The sequence below is a fragment of the Pelophylax lessonae genome (genome assembly GCF_965119305.1).
Source record: "Pelophylax lessonae genome assembly, chromosome: 3".
NCBI classification, from domain to species: domain Eukaryota; kingdom Metazoa; phylum Chordata; class Amphibia; order Anura; family Ranidae; genus Pelophylax; species Pelophylax lessonae.
In genome coordinates, this window is record NC_138770.1 from 547,865,082 (window position 1) to 547,884,392 (window position 19,311).

The 19,311-nt window shown below is 45.8% G+C and overlaps 1 protein-coding gene across 1 annotated transcript in view; it reads left to right on the forward strand.

Moving 5' to 3' along the window:
* The window catches only part of TCP1 (t-complex 1), a 69,180-nt gene extending 50,206 nt beyond the window's left edge, over positions 1-18,974 (forward strand). Inside the window, exons 11-12 of the mRNA XM_082248936.1 lie at positions 4,639-4,802; positions 18,638-18,974. Coding sequence (XP_082105062.1) covers positions 4,639-4,802; positions 18,638-18,851 — 378 coding nt within the window. The 3' untranslated portion in view covers positions 18,852-18,974. The remainder of the gene's footprint in view (positions 1-4,638; positions 4,803-18,637) is intronic.
* The last annotated feature ends 337 nt before the right edge of the window (positions 18,975-19,311 follow it).

Genomic DNA, 19,311 nt, shown 5'->3' on the forward strand with positions numbered 1-19,311 from the left:
GTGCTGAGATCGGCGGCCATCTTGGTACACCCGGCATGGCCATATTGTGGTGTTTTTTTTCTGATAGTAATCTGGGGCTTCCTGGAGGTGTGTTTCTGTGGGTGGAGTCCCTCCCTATACCCTGGGGGGCTTCTCAGATCCTCTCCTTTTTGGATTCAGCTGACACGTGCAGACATTCTGCTGCATCTTGGTACAGTGAGTCTGGGGGTCTCTTTATCTCTCTGCTGGGGGTCCCCAGCGCGCTTGCCTGACCAGTGGGACTTATAAAATTTTTTTTTAATATATATATATATATATATATATATATATATATATATATATATATATATATATATATATATATATATATATATATATATATATATTACATTATAATTTTTAGCTTTTGTTGACTGGTTCCCTCCAGGTCCCAGCTGTCTACCGATGCAATTTTTCTTGCTAGACGCTACCCTTTTGAGGAGTCCCTGATAAAGAGTGGACTGTGCCACCTACGGTGGACCCCCCCGGTCTCAAGACTTAATAAGGCTACTGTTATCCCAGTGGAGCTATCCCTGTCCTTTAAGGATCCGAAGGATAGGAAGTCAGAGACTGTGGCCCGCAATATGTACTCCCTGGCGGGGTCTGCACTGAGACCATTGTTTATGGTTGCCTTTGTCACGCAAACATTAACTGAATGGGCTAAGTTACTACTGTAGGAAAAACTCGGATCCGGTGATTTGGAAAACGAGGAATTTGTTTATTTACATGCGCATGGAGATGTATAGAGAGTTCAGTCAAAGCAGCCTGTCTCATGCATAAAAATCTACCCAGACAATAGGGTTTGCACTTTTTATAGTGATGAATATTTGAGGTATAGGTTAGGTGTGTTCTGGGCTGATCTAGTGTAATAGCATATTTCATCCAATCAATGTCCACTTTTGCATCTGGTAGAGTGATGGTTAAATCAACTGTCCCATCCTTTAGCTGTAATCTCTCCGGTCAGAGCTGGTTCTGGAAATTGGTCTTGGAATGTAGCATCCTGCTTCCTTATCTCTCAAGGTTTTCTCTGCAGAAGTAAGAAAATGAACTTCCCTCCCCTTCATACAAGCAAAGGGAGGAATGTGTGTCTCAAAACAAGCTAATCATAAAGCATCACTCTAACTGTAATTTACATAAAGTATAACTTCTATCTACATTTATAGGTTCATATATACATTACTTCAGCTGCATTTATGAAAGATTCCTGACTCAGCCAATTCTTCCAACATCTCCCTCCTGTTGAACCTACAAATGTAGATTCTTACTCAAGCTCCCACCCCAGAAGTCTGTCTTAGTAGGGCCTTCATAAAAACCGCATCACTCGCTCATACAGGCAATGAGGCTGAACTTGATTCTATCATGTAAGTCAGGGTCCTGCGTGGACAGAACTGTATACATTACATCGCTCGCAGCTCTATCCACCACTCTTGAGATGAGTCCCTTCATGCATGGTACCAGACAGCAGCCTGCACATAATACTGACAGCACTACTACAACCGCAGTGGCTAAGGTGGTGAAATACTTGCCCCATTTGCCGAACCAGCGTTCCATTCATCCAGTGAAAGGGGTCCTCGATCCCGCTATTTTCTGCCAACTCTTGAGACAGCATCTCCAAGCCCTTCAATGCTCGGGTGACGCTGCCATCTGGGGCGGTATTATTGGGGATAGATACAGCGCGTGGTACCTAACATTACACAGACCCCTCTCCTCTCGGCCAGGAGCATGTCCAAGGAGATTCTGTTCTGCCAGGCTGTCAGTGAGGTGGCATCAAGCTGCTCGGCAAGGCCCTTGACTGCATCCCGTGTGTAGTTGACAAAGCGCTGCTGATTGTAATATATTCAGTTTATCCAATTAGTGTTTCTCTTGCGTCCTCCGACAGTCGCCACCCCCTCAAAGTCATCACTGTTGGGTATTGACTTCACTCCGCAGGAGTAGCTAGGCATAAAGACTTAGTCAAAAGAACAAATGCGTTTGCATATACACACCCATGGGGGCTGTCCCATCTGGTCAATACCCCCCTGCAGTGACCACTCCCAACTCGGTTTCATTCTTCCTAGCGTCAGGAGTAGTCAGGCTTCCCTGTGCTGGGGCTACAGTCTCAGCCTATCTAATCTTTTATTTGATTTTCTTTGAAAATTTCAGTTTTTTCTCACTTTAGTAGCTGTTTATTTTGTCAGCTTTTAGTTTTTAGTCGATTCTTCGGAAGAAGATGGATCATGCGGTGCTGGGATTCGGACTGACCGCCCTGGTTCTCCAGGGCAGAAGGGTCAGATGGACCCCCCAGCCCGCCATCGAGCTTTCAGCTTATGGTTCGCCCTGGCATTATGAATGACCCATCCCTGCTCGCTGCAGGGATGCAGCCGTGAGGTGGCTACCTCACAGGACACATCTGCGATGCTGCAGTGTCATGTCCCTGGCTAACGGCACTCCCTGTCAGATGAGGACAGTGGCTTTCCGTTCATAGAGGCACCCCACGCCATCTGGTGCAGGTAAGTACTTCTGTGTGGGACCTCTGTCTGGGGTGGCAGTCTGTGTTGCTGTGTGTCCCCCATGTCTGTGCCTGTGTGACTCCCAGATGCGGTCCCTGCGGGGATCGCTTGTGCATGCGCTGCGGTGCTGTACGTTTTTTTGGTGGTCCCCTTCCCTGTGTCACTTCGGTGCTTGTTGGGGGTGCAGACTGTGTGTGGAGGCCGCAGCGGAGTAAACTTGCGCGGTCCACCATTTTAGCTATGGACAGGCATGTTTTGGCTTCTCTATGGGCTTCTCTACATGCTTTTTTGGCACCATCCGCCGCCATTTTGCGGTAGCAGAACGATCGTTCCAACCGCATGTCCGGCGGCCATTTTGGCGGAGCCTTCAATGCAATCCTATGGGGCAGCCTTTAGGCCTAGAAGTTCAGCCTACTCTAGCAGCACTTCCTTTCCTCTGAAGCAGGACATCGGTGGCAACACTCTGCGGGGCTCTGCAGGTTATCGCTCTCAATATTTTTCTGTATTGTCGCTTCTGGCTCCGTTTTCTCTTCTCCCGTTTGGGGGTCTTTGTCACTGTAGCTGTAGCGGTGGGCTGCGCAGTCCGCAGCGATTTTAAAAGGGGCAGTACACATTTTTTTTGCACTGTTTTTTTGTAACCTTGAGCAATGGATTCTCAGGACAGCAAATTCCCCCCTGCTCTGGTGTGGGTCCCCATTTCTCCTGTGGCCCCTCTGAGACCTTATTTGTCCGCTGTAGTGGCGACTTTGGTGTCAAATATGGAAATGCTGATGGCTGAACGTGCTGCAAAAAAGAGGGCCAGATTGTCTCTCCTCTGATTCAGATGGTGATATGGCTGCTGCTGCGAGCGTGCCCTTTTCAGGGTCTCGCTCATCCTTAGACCCGCTGGGGTCTGAGGGGGAGGCAGAGGTGAAGGGAGTTGATACCTCCTCCCTGGGGTCGCCTGAAGAGCGGGCGACCATGGATGAATTAATTGTTTCTGTTAAGGAAACTTTACATTTGGAGGATGAGTCCAGTCCTCCGGGCGTTGTGTCCTCGTTTGGGACGCCCAGGACCCATAAGTCGGTGCAGGTTTTTCCCTGCCCAGCTGAATTTCATTACACTGTTAATGAAATGTGGCGCACGTTAAAGCGGCCATTCCTGGTGCCTAGTCGGTTCAAATTGCTTTATCCTTTTGCAACGGCTACGGAATCACGATGGTGTGTGCCTCCACAAGTGGATCACACTGTGGCCGTGTTAAACAAGGCTACCTTGGTTCCTTCTGAGGATACCCCGGTTTTCCGGGATCCCACGGACCGGCGGTTGGAGTCTCTAGCCCGCCATTCCTATACGGTGGCGGGCTCGTTGCTCAAACCCATTTTCGCGTCCGTTTTGGTGGCTCAGGCAGTGGCTGATTGGACTAAGGTGCTTAGAAGCAACCTCGTGTCTGATGGTGTGCCACCTGCCCGGCTGGATATGGTGGATCAGATCCACCAAGGAGTCATGTATCTGTGTGATGCGGCCTTAAATGAGGCCCCCTTAGTGGCACGCCTCTCTAGTTTCGCGGTGCTTAACCGGCGACTAATATAGTTAAAGAGCTGGTCGGCTGACCAGTCCTCACGGAAAACAGTTGCTGATTTTCCCTATGCTGGCTCTCGCCTTTTTGGCGAGGCGTTGGATACCCTGGTGAAAGGCGTCACGGGGGGCAAGAGCACCTTGCTGCCCCAGAACCCAAAGAACAAGTCCTTTCGAGGAAAGCGGGGTTCTGCGTCTAGATCCACTCAGGGGTCATTTCGTGCCTTTCGGAACCAATCCAAGGGCAAGCCCTTCAAGGCCCAGGGCAGCCAGAAAAAGCCCTGGGCGGGTAAGCAGAAGTTGGGCACCCTCACCCATTTCAGGGTACCTGCTTATCTGCTTCTGCTGTGTGTAATCGCAGCGGGAGCAAGCCGCGGTTGGAATGCCTTTGCGCCCCTACCTAGAAAAGCAGGGTCACCTGGGTGTGTGTATACAATATTCTGCGCACATCGGCCACCCTGTAGTAAAAAAACTGTTAGTAGTTGAACTATAAAAAGTGAAAAAAAAAAGCCAGTTGTGGTTACATAATTTTTATGTGATTATTTTTTTTTTTTTTTCCATCTTTCATTTCTTCTAGGGCTCCAGGGAACAATTGGCAATTGCAGAGTTTGCAAGAGCGCTTCTGGTTATTCCCAAAACACTTGCAGTGAATGCTGCTCAAGATTCTACTGACCTGGTCGCAAAGCTTCGAGCTTTCCATAATGAGGCCCAGGTCAATCCAGAACGCAAGAACCTTAAGTGGTAAGGATAGAAGTTGAGCTCTCTATTAAAACTTGTTTTTATGCGTGATGTCCTCCGAACTCCACGAGGTTGTTTGAGGTCACAAAACGTCCAGGACCCTCTCAAACACAGGGCTGCTGACTCAAAACCTAGGAAGTCAAGCAGGACTCCGTCATAATGTGTGATAGTTTTTTTTTTTTATGTGATTCCCTCCTACTTTTAACTTGCTTTACCACAAGCAATTTCATGAGTATTGTAACAAATTTCCCAAATTACATCTGATCTCCAGCCTTACCTTTCTTTTCTGCAAGGTCTAGCACTGCCTCGGACTTGGCAAAGATATTAGTCTAGTCCAGTATTGGTGAACCTTGGAACCCCAGATGTTTTGGAACTAGATTTCCCATGATGCGCAACTACACTGCAGAGTGCATGATCATCATGGAAAATGTAGTTCCAAAACATCTGGGGTGCCAAGGTTTGCCATCCCTGGTCTAGTCTGTCTGCTGTCCTCTTCGAAAAGAAATCAAAAACACACACACAAATAATACAGGTGTCTTTCTGGCGCCTCCTGAGTGACTCACTGGGATTGATTTACCAAAACTGGAGAGTACAAAACCTGGTGCAACTGTGCATGGTAGCCATACAGCTTCGAATATCAGTTTTGGCAAAAAAAAAAAAAAAATGGAAACTAATTGGTTTCTATGCAGAGCTACACCAGATTTTGTGCACTCCCGTTTTAGTAAATCATCATCTCCACTGTGTGTTAAGCTTCTTTCCTCTGGGTTGTGCCCTTTGCCCACCTCCTAATGCTATTGGGACTCCAAGCTGTCCATTTCCTGCAAAATTAGTTTGGGGCATGCTCATTCTGGGTACACTATTTTCTTTTTTTTGAGCTTTGCATATGTGTTCTAATACTTTAGTCTCTTGTCTGGGCACACAAGCTTGACAGCTGCAGATCATAATTGGGGGAAGTGATTTTACCAGCGGGCAGAGCTTAGGCAATCCTAATTTATGAAACAAATACTGATTTACCACGGAGCTATTGTGACAAATTCTGCACTGGCAGGCTCTACTGTAATACTCAACATTATTTTTACATAGCTTCTGTTGTATATGTAAAGCCTGCCAGTGTTGAATTAACCATAACAGTGGTTTCTTAAATCAGGGTATGTTTCATAAATCAGGATAGCCTGTGTCACCCAAAATTCATCTTCACCCAATCATGATCTGCAGCTGTCCTTGTGCCAGAGTGCCCAGACCACGTTATTAAAAAAATATATATTAGAATATGTATGTGAAGCTCCATAAAGACGTGTGCCCACATAGAAATAAAGCCTTACCTTTTAGCACTCGCATGCACACACTATATTGTCAAAAGTATTGGGACGAGTGCCTTTACACACACTTGAACTTTAAAGGTGTCTTAGTCTGTAGGGTTCAATATTGAGTTGGCCCTCCCTTTGCAGCTAAAACATCTACAACTCTTCTGGGAAGGCTGTCTTTAGGAGTGTGTCTATGGGAATGTTTGACCATTCTTCTAGAAGAGCATTTGTGAGGTCAGGCACTGATGTGGATGAGAAGGCCTGGCTCAGTGTCTGCACTAATTCATCCTAAAGGTGTTCTATCGGGTTGAGGTCAGGACTCTTATCCATATCTTTATGGACCTTGCTTTGTGCACTGGTCCAAATCATTTGGTGATGGAGGGATTATGGTGTGGGGTTGTTTTTCAGTGGTTGGGCTTGGGCCCTTCGTTCCAGTGAAGGGAACTCTTAAAGATGTCAGCATACCAAGACATTTTGGACAATTTCATGCTCCCAACTTTGTGGGAACAGTTTAGGGATGGTCACATCCGATTCCAACATGACTGTGCACCCGTGCACAAAGCAAGGTTCATAAAGACATGGATGAGCGATTTTGGGGTAGAGGAACTTGACTGCCTGCATAGTCTTGACCTCAACCCGATATCACCTTTGGAATAAATTAGAGCGGAGGCTGCGGGCCAGGCCTTCTCGTCCAACATCCATGCCTGACCACACTGGAAGAATGGTAAAACATTCTCATTGACGCACTCCTAAACCTTGTGGACAGCCTTCCCAGAAGAGTTGAATCTGTTAACGCTGCAAAAGGTGGGTCAACTCCACGTTGACCCCTACGGACTAAGACAGGGATGCCATTAAAGTTCATGTGCGTGTAAAGGCAGGCGCCCCAATACTTTTGACAATATTGCGTGTATGTACAGGTCCTTCTCAAAAAATTAGCATATTGTGATAAAGTTCATTATTTTCTGTAATGTACTGATAAACTTTAGACTTTCATATATTTTAGATTCATTACACACAACTGAAGTAGTGTAAGCCTTTTATTGTTTTAATATTGATGATTTTGGCATACAGCTCATGAAAACCCAAAATTCCTATCTCAAAAATTTAGCATATCATGAAAAGGTTCTTTAAACGAGCTATTAACCTAATCATCTGAATCAACTAATTAACTCTTAACACCTGCAAAAGATTCCTGAGGCTTTTAAAAACTCCCAGCCTGGTTCATTACTGAAAACCGCAATCATGGGTAAGACTGCCGACCTGACTGCTGTCCAGAAGGCCATCATTGACACCCTCAAGCAAGAGGGTAAGACACAGAAATTTCTGAATGAATAGGCTGTTCCCAGAGTGCTGTACCAAGGCACCTCAGTGGGAAGGAAAAAGTGTGGCAGAAAACGCTGCACAACGAGAAGAGGTGACCGGACCCTGAGGAAGATTGTGGAGAAGGACCGATTCCAGACCTTGGGGGACCTGCAGAAGCAGTGGACTGAGTCTGGAGTAGAAACATCTAGAGCCACCGTGTACAGGCGTGTGCAGGAAATGGGCTACAGGTGCCGCATTCCCCAGGTCAAGCCACTTTTGAACCAGAAACAGCGGCAGAAGCGCCTGACCTGGGCTACAGAGAAGCAGCACTGGACTGTTGCTCAGTGGTCCAAAGTACTTTTTTCGGATGAAAGCAAATTTTGCATGTCATTCGGAAATTAAGATGCCAGAGTCTGGAGAAAGACTGGGGAGAGGGAAATGCCAAAAACTGGGGAGAGGGAAATGCCAAAATGCCAAAATGCCTGAAGTCCAGTGTCAAGTACCCACAGTCAGTGATGGTCTGGGGTGCCATGTCAGCTGCTGGTGTTTGGTCCACTGTGTTTTATCAAGGGCAGGGTCAATGCAGCTAGCTATCAGATTTTGGAGCACTTCATGCTTCCATCTGCTGAAAAGCTTTATGGAGATGATTTCATTTTTCAGCACGACCTGGCACCTGCTCACAGTGCCAAAACCACTGGTAAATGGTTTACTGACCATGATATTACTGTGCTCAATTGGCCTGCCAACTCTCCTGACCTGAACCCCATAGAGAATCTGTGGGATGTTGTGAAGAGAAAGTTGAGAGACGCAAGACCCAACACTCTGGATGAGCTCAAGGCCGCTATCGAAGCATCCTGGGCCTCCATAACACCTCAGCAGTGCCACAGGCTGATTGCCTCCATGCCACGCCGCATTGAAGCAGTCATTTCTGCAAAAGGATTCCCGACCAAGTATTGAGTGCATAACTGAACATAATTTTTCTCCTTTCATCCTTCCAGGACGGCCTACATATGAGAGATTGTGGCTCCGCCTCACAGGAAACGCAACTAATTTGCAGCTGTTAAAGGGTCCCACCCATCCTTGAGCTTCAGTTCAGTTGTGTTTCCAACCTCACATCGGAACGTTTTGTTTTTTTTAACTGACCTGAAGGCAAAGGACTGTCTGAGAGGTACCCGTGGAAGGCAGCTTCGGTCAACCTAATGGCAGGTTCCTCCCTAGCTGCATCCTGGAAACGAGCTTTCAGGTCGCCAACATGCCAGTGCGGTTTACCTTACAGTGAAGGTCCCTCTATACCTGAAGTCCTTTTGTCTCTGCAGGAAAAGTCTCCTCCATTTGCTCCTCTAAGGCGGTAAGGATTTCGCCGGGTAAGTGAAAAATTTCCCGCCAAGGAGCGCGCCGCAAGCCTCGCTGTGAAGACCGGACAGCGATACCCGGAAGAGAGAGCAGCATGGAGGAGACGCCGGGTCCATGTGATGTTCATGGCAGAATCTCCGGCTACGAAGGGGCTGTAAATTGCCCAAAAAGAGACCAAAGCACAACGCATCCCTTAGGGGTAGAAGTCGATACACAGGTGACTGCAGGGACATGAGCCCGGGTAAGTGAAATTTACCGGATAATGGGGCCTACTGCTGCATACGGTCTAGGATCAGCAAGCCTTTAATTGTTCCCTTACTGACAGCCCTGTTAACGATCTGTGTCTGGGAGTAGCACATATGTTAAATAAGAGAGCGAGTTAATAACTTTGTTTCTCTTGTATTGTTGCAGGTCGTCCAGAAGGCCTCTGTCAGACCCTCCTCTACTTTAATAGCACGAACATGCTGGAAGTGCGGTACTGTGGAGTAGTCTGTTTAAGCCTTGCACACAAACCCTTTGAGCCATACATGTGTTGGTAAAGTGGCTTAGAGTATCTGTTTTAATGAAGTTTTTCTTAAATCAGTGCAGGAGGGTTGCCTAATCCAGTCCTTGTGGACTACAGCTGCTACTCATCAGAGCTTAACGCTTGTGATCACAGATTAAGATAGTCTGTTTGCTCTGGAATGTATGTTCTCTAGAGCAGGACTCTTTCCTCTTTTCAGAATCTCAAGACATTTCCTCTGCAAACAAGGAATGAACGAGATCCAAGGAAAAACACTAGCCAGCCCAGGTCCTTAACTAAGTAAGGAGGGCTCGGGCGGTAACAGATTTAAAGAGAGAGTTCCAAAAAAAGACAAATCTGGTGTAGTGGGCTATGCTCGTAAATAAAGATTGCGGGATCACGAGCCAAGACCCAACCAGGCTAAACGCCCTGTAGGTCACAGTAGGTGTGTAATTAGTTACTATGGAAAGGATTCCTTAAAGCAGTGTACACCACTCAAAGGATCCCTACACCAGCCTAGAATGTACAAGGACTTGGGGACACCCAGTCCAGAGTTATTTCTATTCACAATCACTGAAAATATATAATTTTTCATAAATAGATTCGCTGGTAAAATTCTCTACCTACTAATTGGCCTACACACTAAGATTTCCATAAGATTTCCGTTAGACTCGCCAAAACCATATGATATGAGAGCAGATCTAAACACTCTCAATTTGTATGCAATGGCAGGCCCTTGCACTACATTGAAGAGGGTAAATCTGAAGGAAATCTACCAACAAAAGTTGCATAGTGTTTCAGCTTTAGACTGACTGGGGTGTGGTGATATCTTGCACAGGTCCTCTGATTCATTATCTTGATCAGCTGTAGCTGCAAGTTAACCATCCCCACCTAAAGTGGAAGTAATCTCCCCTAAACAACTTCCCACGTACGAAGTATTTAGAAATTGAGACCTTTTGAGTGCTGGTTCCAATAAGGACAGAGCCCTTGTTAAAAGGAGGCATGAATTGCTAATTCTTATAATGTGGTTACAGCTATAGCAGATACCTGCTTACTACCTGGCCAAAAAAATTTGGAATTTAGGAGCTTACTAAGTTTATCTCAGTAATTAAAAGCTCACAAGACATCTTAAAGTTCCCTGTCCATAGTTGGGGGGTATGATGTCGTACTTAACAGACTCAGCTGTTCAGTCAGTTATAGCCTCTGCAAGAACAGCGGCTCTCATGAATACTGCTAGGAGAGCAGTGTGTGCAAAGCTTATGAAGGAGATGTCTCTTCCAAGTTAAGACTTTGTGCCTGGCCTGGCAAAGGATCCTTTTTTTGTGATCAAGGCCTGGAGGATGTTTATCTAGATCCTCAGGGAACAGGTTATCCCAATTTTTTTCCCGCAATGGAAAAACATCTCAACCAGCCCTTAGGTCCTCCAGATCATTCCGAGAGGATACAGACTGAAGTTTTTTCTTCTCAGCCAGTGGCAGAGATAACTGTATCATATCCCTCAAAGAAAAACCCTGTTAAAGGGGATTCAAGCGTGGATGGAGCAGAGGGTAAATACCCCTGTACCGTGAAATCAGGTCTTCAAAATTTTTGAGTCTCACGCATTGTGGTACAAACCCGCAAGTAGATGCCGTCGTGTTGTATATCCCAGAAAGCTAAACAAGTACATGATATACAAAAGATTCTCAATGGAGAATTTTCAGGTAGTCGAAAAAAGATCGGTTAAGAGATGGTTTTTTATGACTACTCTGGATTGAAGAGACGCTTACATGCAGGTTCCAATTCATCTGGAACTCTAAGCATTCCTAAGATTCGCAGTGGAGACTGCAAATAGGACAGCGTCATCTGCAGGGCCCAATATGGACCCCTTATCTGGGCTATAAGTTGACCCTTTTAAGATCAGCAAAACAGGCAGACACACAAAAAGTGATGTCAGTCCTACAGCCGGCAGGGTGGCTGATAAATGGGGAGAAATCCTCAATAGAACCGGCTCAGGTTCAAGTCTGCCTGGGGTGTAAGATAGATTTCAAAGAAACTGTTTTTCCCAGAGGAAAAGGAAAAGTGGTCTCGGCGGTGGAAAATGTCTGTTTTCATCCTCTTTGTATTCAGGGGACAGATCATGAGGATGTTTGGTCTGATTACAGCTTGTATCCCAGCTGTAGAGTGGCCCAACTACACTCACGAGACCTTCAATATTTCCACCTGCTCTCTTGGAACAAGAGACAGAAGTCCCTAGACAAAATAAATCACGCTCTCCCCTCAAATAATATCATCGTTAAGATGGACAGTTCCCCAAAACCTAGGGGAAGGCCGACTCTGGGGTCAAGAACAACCCTTAAAGTCACCATGGACGCAAGTTCCAAAAGGGGGGAGCTCACCTGGAGGTTAGACCGACTGGGGTGTGGTCATATCTTGCACAGGTCCTCTGATTCATTATCTTGATCAGCTGTAGCTGCAAGTTAACCATCCCCACCTAAAGTGGAAGTAATCTCCCCTAAACAACTTCCCACGTACGAAGTATTTAGGAATTGAGATCTTTTGGGTGCTGGTCACAATAAGGCTCATACCCAGAGTACTGGGATATCAGGCCTCACCCAACTACAGAGAGCTAAAAGTGGTGGAAAAGGCCATAAAAGCTTTCGAAAAGACATTTTAGGGAAAAAAGTCCAACAGTAGCTTACCTGAATCATCAGTGGGTGCCAGCTCAGGGACCCTATTAAAATTAGCTCAGGAGACACTGAGCTGCGCAGAGAAGAGAATAATTTCTCTATTGGCAGGGCACGTAAAAGAGAAGGACAACTGGGAAGAGGAGTTCCTCAGTCATCATTCCATCAAACGGACAGAATGGGAACTGAATCCCAGAATATTTCAACTTCTAGTCTAAATGTTTGGTCAACCGGAAGTGGATATGTTTGCCACTTGACAGAGCAAAAAGTAAATCAGGTCTTCGCCTGGACATAACAAAAGGATATGGTAGGCTTGGATACCCTAGCACAGCCATGGCACGCTAGGCGAGCATATGCCTTTCCTCATCAAAATCTGATTCCAAGAATCATACAGAGACTCAGTGGATGGCTGCAACTGCGTCTCATAGTGATTGCCCCTTGGGGGCCAAAGAGAACGTGGTTCGCGACTGATATCCCCATCAGTGACAGCTCCTTGGAAACTAACAGAGGTTCCAGATCTGTTAATACAAAGGCCTCTTGTTTCACCCCAGGCCACAGGTTTTTCAGCTAACAACCTGGGTAGTGAGCGCCAAATCCTGAAGGAGAAAGGTTGTTCAGACCGAGTCATTGATACCCTCCTTTCAAGTAGAAAGCCAGTGTATAGGAAAATTATTCCAAAATCTGGAAAACATTCTGTACTTGGCAGAGTCAGAAGAAAAAATTCCTCTGCCTCAATCCCAGTTATCCTGGAATTTTCTAAAGGATGGGGTAGATAAGGGGGTGCCAGTTAACACCCTTAGAGTACAGGTAGCGGCACTTCTGTTTTCTTAGATAAAAGTCTGGACAAAGAGCCTTTTTTAATTAGAAAGATTGGTTAGTTCAGAGCTAATGTTTCAGCTCGGAACTTAACGCAAGTACTAGAGACATTATCTAGTGAACCCTCGGTACCTTCAGAGAAGGTTACTCCAAATATTTTGGCAAATAAGCTAACTTGCTGTCGGCAGTTACCACAGCCAGAAGAGTGGGAGATTTACAAAAATTCGTCCATAAAGGAACCCTTTATGCTAATTCTCTAAGACAGAGTGATTCTTAGACCAGACCCACTGTACCTACCCAAGGTAGTTTCTTCTGTTCACAGAAATCAAGAGATGGTCTTGTCACCTTTTTGTGTGAAAAACCTAGCTGTGCAAAAGAACGGAAATTCCATTGTCTGGATGTAAGAAGTGTCTTCTCACAGATCTGGAAAGAACCAAGGGGTTTAGAAGGTCTAGCCACCTGTTGGTTCTACATTCTGGACCAAGAAAGGGATTGCAAGCATCAAACCCCTCGATCTCGAGGTGGATTAAGCAACCCATTAGCATGTCATACAAGATGTCAGGTAAACCCACACCCGCAAAGCTAAAGGCACATTCCACAAAGGGCATTGCAACGTCCTGGGCAGAAAAAGCCGGAGCATCCTGGGAGCAGTCCGCCATGTATCCATCTGGTCCAGCCAAGGTACATTCCTAAAACACTATTGTGTGGAAGTACTGTCGCAACAAGACCTTGCCTTTGGCAGAAAGGTTTTACAGGCAGTGGTCCCGCCCTAACGTAGGCCAGTATGGATTCCTTTATTATCCTCTCATATGTAGGCCGTCCTGGAAGGATGAAAGGAGAAAACTTACCGTTAGTGTACTGGTAACGGCCTTTCTCTTAATCCTTCGAGGACGGCCGGCCTACTTCCCGCCCAAGATGGTGGCGAGTTAAAAATGTGTATATATATGTATATATGTGTAGCTGTATGTTATTGAATAACTATATTCCTTGAAAGTTCGGTTGGAAAGGTACTTTTCTATTACTGAAGCTCAAGGATGGGTGGGACCTTTTAACAGCTGCAAATTAGTTGTGTTTCCTGTGAGGCGGAGCCACAATCTCTCATATGTAGGCCGTCCTGGAAGGATTAAGAGAAAGGCCGTTACCAGTACACTAACGGTAAGTTTTTGAAGGTTGACTTTTTTTGTATTAACACTTTCTTTTATTGGTCGGATGAAATATGCTAATTTTTTGAGATGGGAATTTTGGGTTTTCATGAGCTGTATGCCAAAATCATCAATATTAAAACAATAAAAGGCTTGCACTATTTCAGTTGTGTGTAATGAATCTAAAATATATGAAAGTCTAATGTTTATCAGTACATTACAGAAAATAATGAACTTTATCACAATATGCTAATTTTTTGAGGGACCTGTATATATAAATACCTCTGCTTTCAGCTGCAAAAGAGTGCAAAGAGAACAGAATACTTTCTCATACAAGAACGTGGTACAACAGGAATAAAAAATGTTAGGTTTACTTATTCTTTAAGGTAGTTGTATGTATGTAGAATGCAATGATTTTTAAATCTCATAAACCCATATTTTATTCACAATAGAAAAAAAAAACATCAAATGTTTAACCACTAAAGGACCAGGCCTATTTCTGACAGTTGTTTAAAAGTCAAAATCAGTTTTTTTTTTTGCTAAAAATACCTACTTGATACCCCCCAAACGTTATACATTTTAGCAGAGAACCCTAGAGACTAAAATGGAGATTGTTCCAATACTTTGCCACACCGTATTTGCGCAGCGGTCTTACAATTGCAATTTTCTCTTTAGTTCATTGACGGAGACAGCTCTTCAGGATTCTTGAACCATTGGGTTATACTGCCCCCTACAGGAGTAGGACGTTGGGCAGAAAGAAAGAACTTGACTACTCTATGGGCAGTCTCAGGAGGTATACTCCTGCTATACTGAGTACCTCTGCTATAGGTACTCAGTTTTTTTTTCTGCCTAGTCAGGATTAAGGACTTAGTTCCTTGCTGGGGTAGTTCTGCTCTCGGCCGGCAGCAACATAGCCTCACTGGACGGGGGCTGGCCTGGGAGTTAAAGGGGTTGTAAGGTCAGGTTTTTTTTTTTTTTTATCTTAAAAAAAAAAAAAAAAATTCTATCGGCTGCCCAGCACCCCCTAATGCTTACCTGAGCCCCCTCTTGACCCAACGTCGTCCTCGACGGTGTCGGCCATCCATGACTCCCCTCATTGGCTAAGACACAGCAGAAGCACCATTGGCTCCTGCTGCTGTCAGTTATTGAGGAGAGAGAAGGCAGGGCCGAACCGCAGCTCTGTGTCTGAATGGATGCACGGAACTGTAACTCGGCTCTGGTGCCCCCATAGCAAGCTTCTTGCTGTGGGGGCACTCAAAGGGAGGGAGGGGCCAAGAGAGCCGAAGAGGGACCAGAGAAAAGGAGGATCTAGGCTATGTACAAAACCAACTGCACAGAGCAGGTAAGCATGTTTATTTTTATTGAAGAAAAAAAAACAAGACTTTACAATCACTTAAAACGACTCGCAAGGTTGCATACGACTGGGTCTCGGCCTACGCCGCATCGTTCCTTCTGGCTGACAGCTCCCCCAGTTCGGTGGCGAGGAGGTTCCTGTCTTGGGAGTGTTACCCGCACATTTCGCTGGATCAGTAAGTAGGGACCCCCTCCTCTTTCCCTGGATGCGGTGTGGGGCGCGAATACTCCCTGGGGTGGTCGGTCCCTCCAGGGTTCTCTTCCCCGTTCCTCCCCCCCGGTGGCATTTTGTTGGCTGGTCTGCCCGTACTCATGGGGAGGAGGGTGACAGGCTGTGATGCCCCTGGCCTTGGTGCCTGCGGGATCGCTGTTGCCCTTGGTGGGCCTGCTATGGGGTGGTTGGCTTTTCTTTCTTTTGGATCCCCTTGGGACAGCTGGGTGGGTGCGAGTGGTCTGGTAACCGGGGGTCCGAGTACCACGCGGTTGGCCAGACCGAAAATTTAGGCCGCAAAGCTGGATCATGTGTGGGGTGGCCCCAGTTACGGCGGCTGAACCCACCATAGTGCCCTGGGACATCAGTCTCCCCTCCGCTCCCCTGGCTGGTCACGGGTCTATGCAGGTTGCACTCCCACAGCCGAAACGTTAGGCAGCGGCTTTGCGGCCTACTAGGCTGCTGCCTCCTGGTAGGGCGTCTCTGGGGGGACAGGGTCCCAAGCAGGTTTGGTTGCCATGGTAATGTGAAGCATTCGCATTTCCTAATGGCATTGTGGGGATAAGCCGATCTGTGGGTCTTCCCACATTAGTGGCGGGCAGCTCCCCTTAACAGGGGGGTCATGTTGCGGCCTCCTTTGCACGCCTACTTGGGATGACTCTCACAGGGGATGTCCTTGTGGGGTGCGGTCGGTGCCCCCCCTTTGCAGGCATCAGTCTGCACTCCCTGTGGGGGGGTTTGAGTTGATGACCCCCTGTGATGATTAAGGATGGCGTTGGCTTAGCGAATGAGTTGGGTTGAAGTTAATTCTCTGACACTGCTTTGATACAAAACTGACATCCTATGCAGGAAGAGAGAGGGTGTACTCTCTGGGACTGCCCATAGGCAAAGCCAGAACTTTTTTTCCTGTCTAGTGTCCTCCTCCAGTAAGGGGCAGTATAGCCCTACTGATATGCATCAGTAACTGCGTCATTTAATGAACTTAAAGCGGAGTTCCAGCCATTTACTCACCTGTCTAGCGATGCGGCCGCCGGAAGCCTCGATCCTCTCCCTCGGCGCCGGCATCACTGCTGTGGGCACCCGGCTGTTACAGTTTGCGGCTTCACAGCCGGGTACCCACTGCGCATGCGCGAATCGCGCTGCGCGCCGTGATTGGCCGGCAATCTTCTGGGACCTCTGACGTGTCCCAGAAGATTGCAGGGAGGGAGGGGGAGAGGAGAACTTCCGCTCAGGGCGGCGCTCCGAGCGGAAGTGGGAGCGGGTACCTGTCAATACTAGGTACCCGCTTCCCCCCCCCCCCCCAAAAAAAAATGACATGCCAAATGTGGCATGTCGGGGGGTCAGGACTCCTAAAGCGGAAGTTCCACTTTTGGGTGGAACTCCGCTTTAAGAGTAACGGATTTTACGGTAAGTCAAAATCCTTTTTTTTTTTTTTTTTTTTTGTCCCTAAGGGACTTTGGAAAAAAGGTTCTGAGCCCCTCAAAGCCTATTTTGGAGTATTTCTGGCGGCCTTGGTCTGGCATTCATAGTGCAGACTTTTCCACACCAGATTTGCCCCCATCCATGTCTGGGGTGGGGGGGGAACGTCTTTTGCTGGTTTCGGGGCCGTATCTTTTATTTTTTTACACTGTCCTTTTTGAAAAAAAAAAAATTTGATCACTTTTATTCCTATTACAAGGAATGTAAACATCCCTTGTAATAGAAATTAGCAGGACAGAACCTCTTTAATATGAGATCTGGGGTTAAAAACCTCAGATCTCACATTTACACTTAAGGCAATAAAAATTTCTTTTTTTTTTTTTTTTTTTTTCCTCTTCCCTAAAAAAAAAAAGGGCCCTTTTTAAGGCAGGAGGGCGAAATTGACGTTTTGACATTGCTCGGGTCCTCCAAGGGCATAGTCAAGTGGGGGACATTTTGTCACTTGACTTCCTGCCCATAAGCACAGGGGATCAAATTGGTTTCCCTGCTACCAAGGGCTCCGGTAAGCGGGGAAAGCCGGGGAGGGGGAATGTTTACTTCTCCGCCGCCCATAAAAGTGCTCCTGTGGTGAATCTGCTGCTGGGAGGGACCACTTTTATGGTAAAGCGGACCGCTTGCTGTGTTTAAAAAAACAAAAACAAAGTAGCGTTGTAAGTACACAGTGGGTGGTCCGGAGGTGGCCAAACTGAGAAAATTATACATTTTTAAGAAATATTTAATTTTACAAATTTGATGGCAGCAACACTTCTCAAAGTTAGGACAGGGCCATGTTTACCACAATGTAGTCTTTGAACACTCTGCAGTCGTCTGGGAACTAAGGAGGCCATGTCCTGCGGTTTTTGTGGAAGGAATGGTTTTAATAGGATTCGAAGTGCTCAACAGTCCTGGCTCGTCTTTGTCCTAGTTTGCGTTTGAGGATGCACCAAATATTTTCAATTAGCGAAAGGTCTGGACTGCAGTCAGGCCAGTTGGGCACCCGGACATTTCCTTGATGCCATGCTGTTTGCATAAATTCAGTATTCGGTTTAGCATTGCTCTGCTAAAATATGCAAGGTCTTCCTTGAAAGACATTGTCTGGACGGGAGCATACGCTACTCTGAAACCTTGAGATATAGAATATTATATATATCTCTCTATTAGCATTGATGGTGGTGTTCCAGATATGCATGCTGCCCATTCCATAGGCACTAAAGCACCCCTATAACATCAGAGGGCTTTTCAACTGAGTGCTGATAAACCAGAAAGTCCCTCTTCTCTTTAGCTCAGAGGACAGGGCATCTATGGTTGTCAAATGTCAAATTTCGATTTGTATGACCACAACAGTTTTCTGCTTTGGCCTAGAAAAGATGGCGGCGTTTCTGGATTATGTTCAGATATGGCTTCTTATTTGCATGATGCTTTTACCCATCACAGAATCCTGCCTGATTTTAAGATGATGTAGTTTCAGCTCCTCTCACAGAACAGGAACTAGAAGCAATGCAGTGACCAGCAACTAAGTGAAAAGAGGTTACTTAGAATTTTAGAGATGTATTTTCTAGACTACATGTTTTTGTAATATGTATACATGGTGATCATCAGCACGCAAGGCAGTCGTTTTTAAACATTATACTAACTTCAGCTTTAAAGTACTGTATATAAATCCATAATCCTGCAAGTGTCTTGTATTTTCTTTATTCATGCCACTTATGTTTATGTATTTGTCCTCTTCCTTAGGATTGGTCTTGACTTGCTTAATGGAAAACCCCGAGATAACAAACAAGCTGGTGTATTTGAACCCACTGTAGTCAAGACAAAGAGTCTCAAGTTTGCAACAGAGGCTGCAATCACAATCCTGCGCATTGATGACCTGATTAAATTACACCCAGAGAGTAAAGAAGAAAAGGGAAAGTATCATGAAGCTGTGCAATCTGGTTCAATTGAGGGTTGATCGGTCTTTAAACACTTATCTTTGTTTTTGTATTACTCTAATTTATAAACTAGCAACTGTTTCATTGTTCATCTTGCACTTGTTGGTCTCGCATGAAACCAGTCATCTATACACTTAAATAAAAGCAACAGTTTACTTCTTTGTGCCTTATTATTTTACTGGTATCTTAACCGCTTCCATACAGAGCAGTTAGACACCCTTCCTGCCCAGACCAATTTTCAGCTTTCAGCACTCTCACACTTTGAATGACAATTGCTCAGTCATGCTACACTATAACCAAACAAAATTTTTATCATTTTTTTCACACAAATAGAGCTTTCTTTTGGTGGTATTTGATCACAACTGGGGTTTTTTTTTTCCGTGATATATGCAAAAAAAGAGCAAAAATTTTGAAAAAAAAACACTTTTTTTTAGTTTCAATTATGAAATTTTGCAAAAAATAAATTTTTCTTCATACATT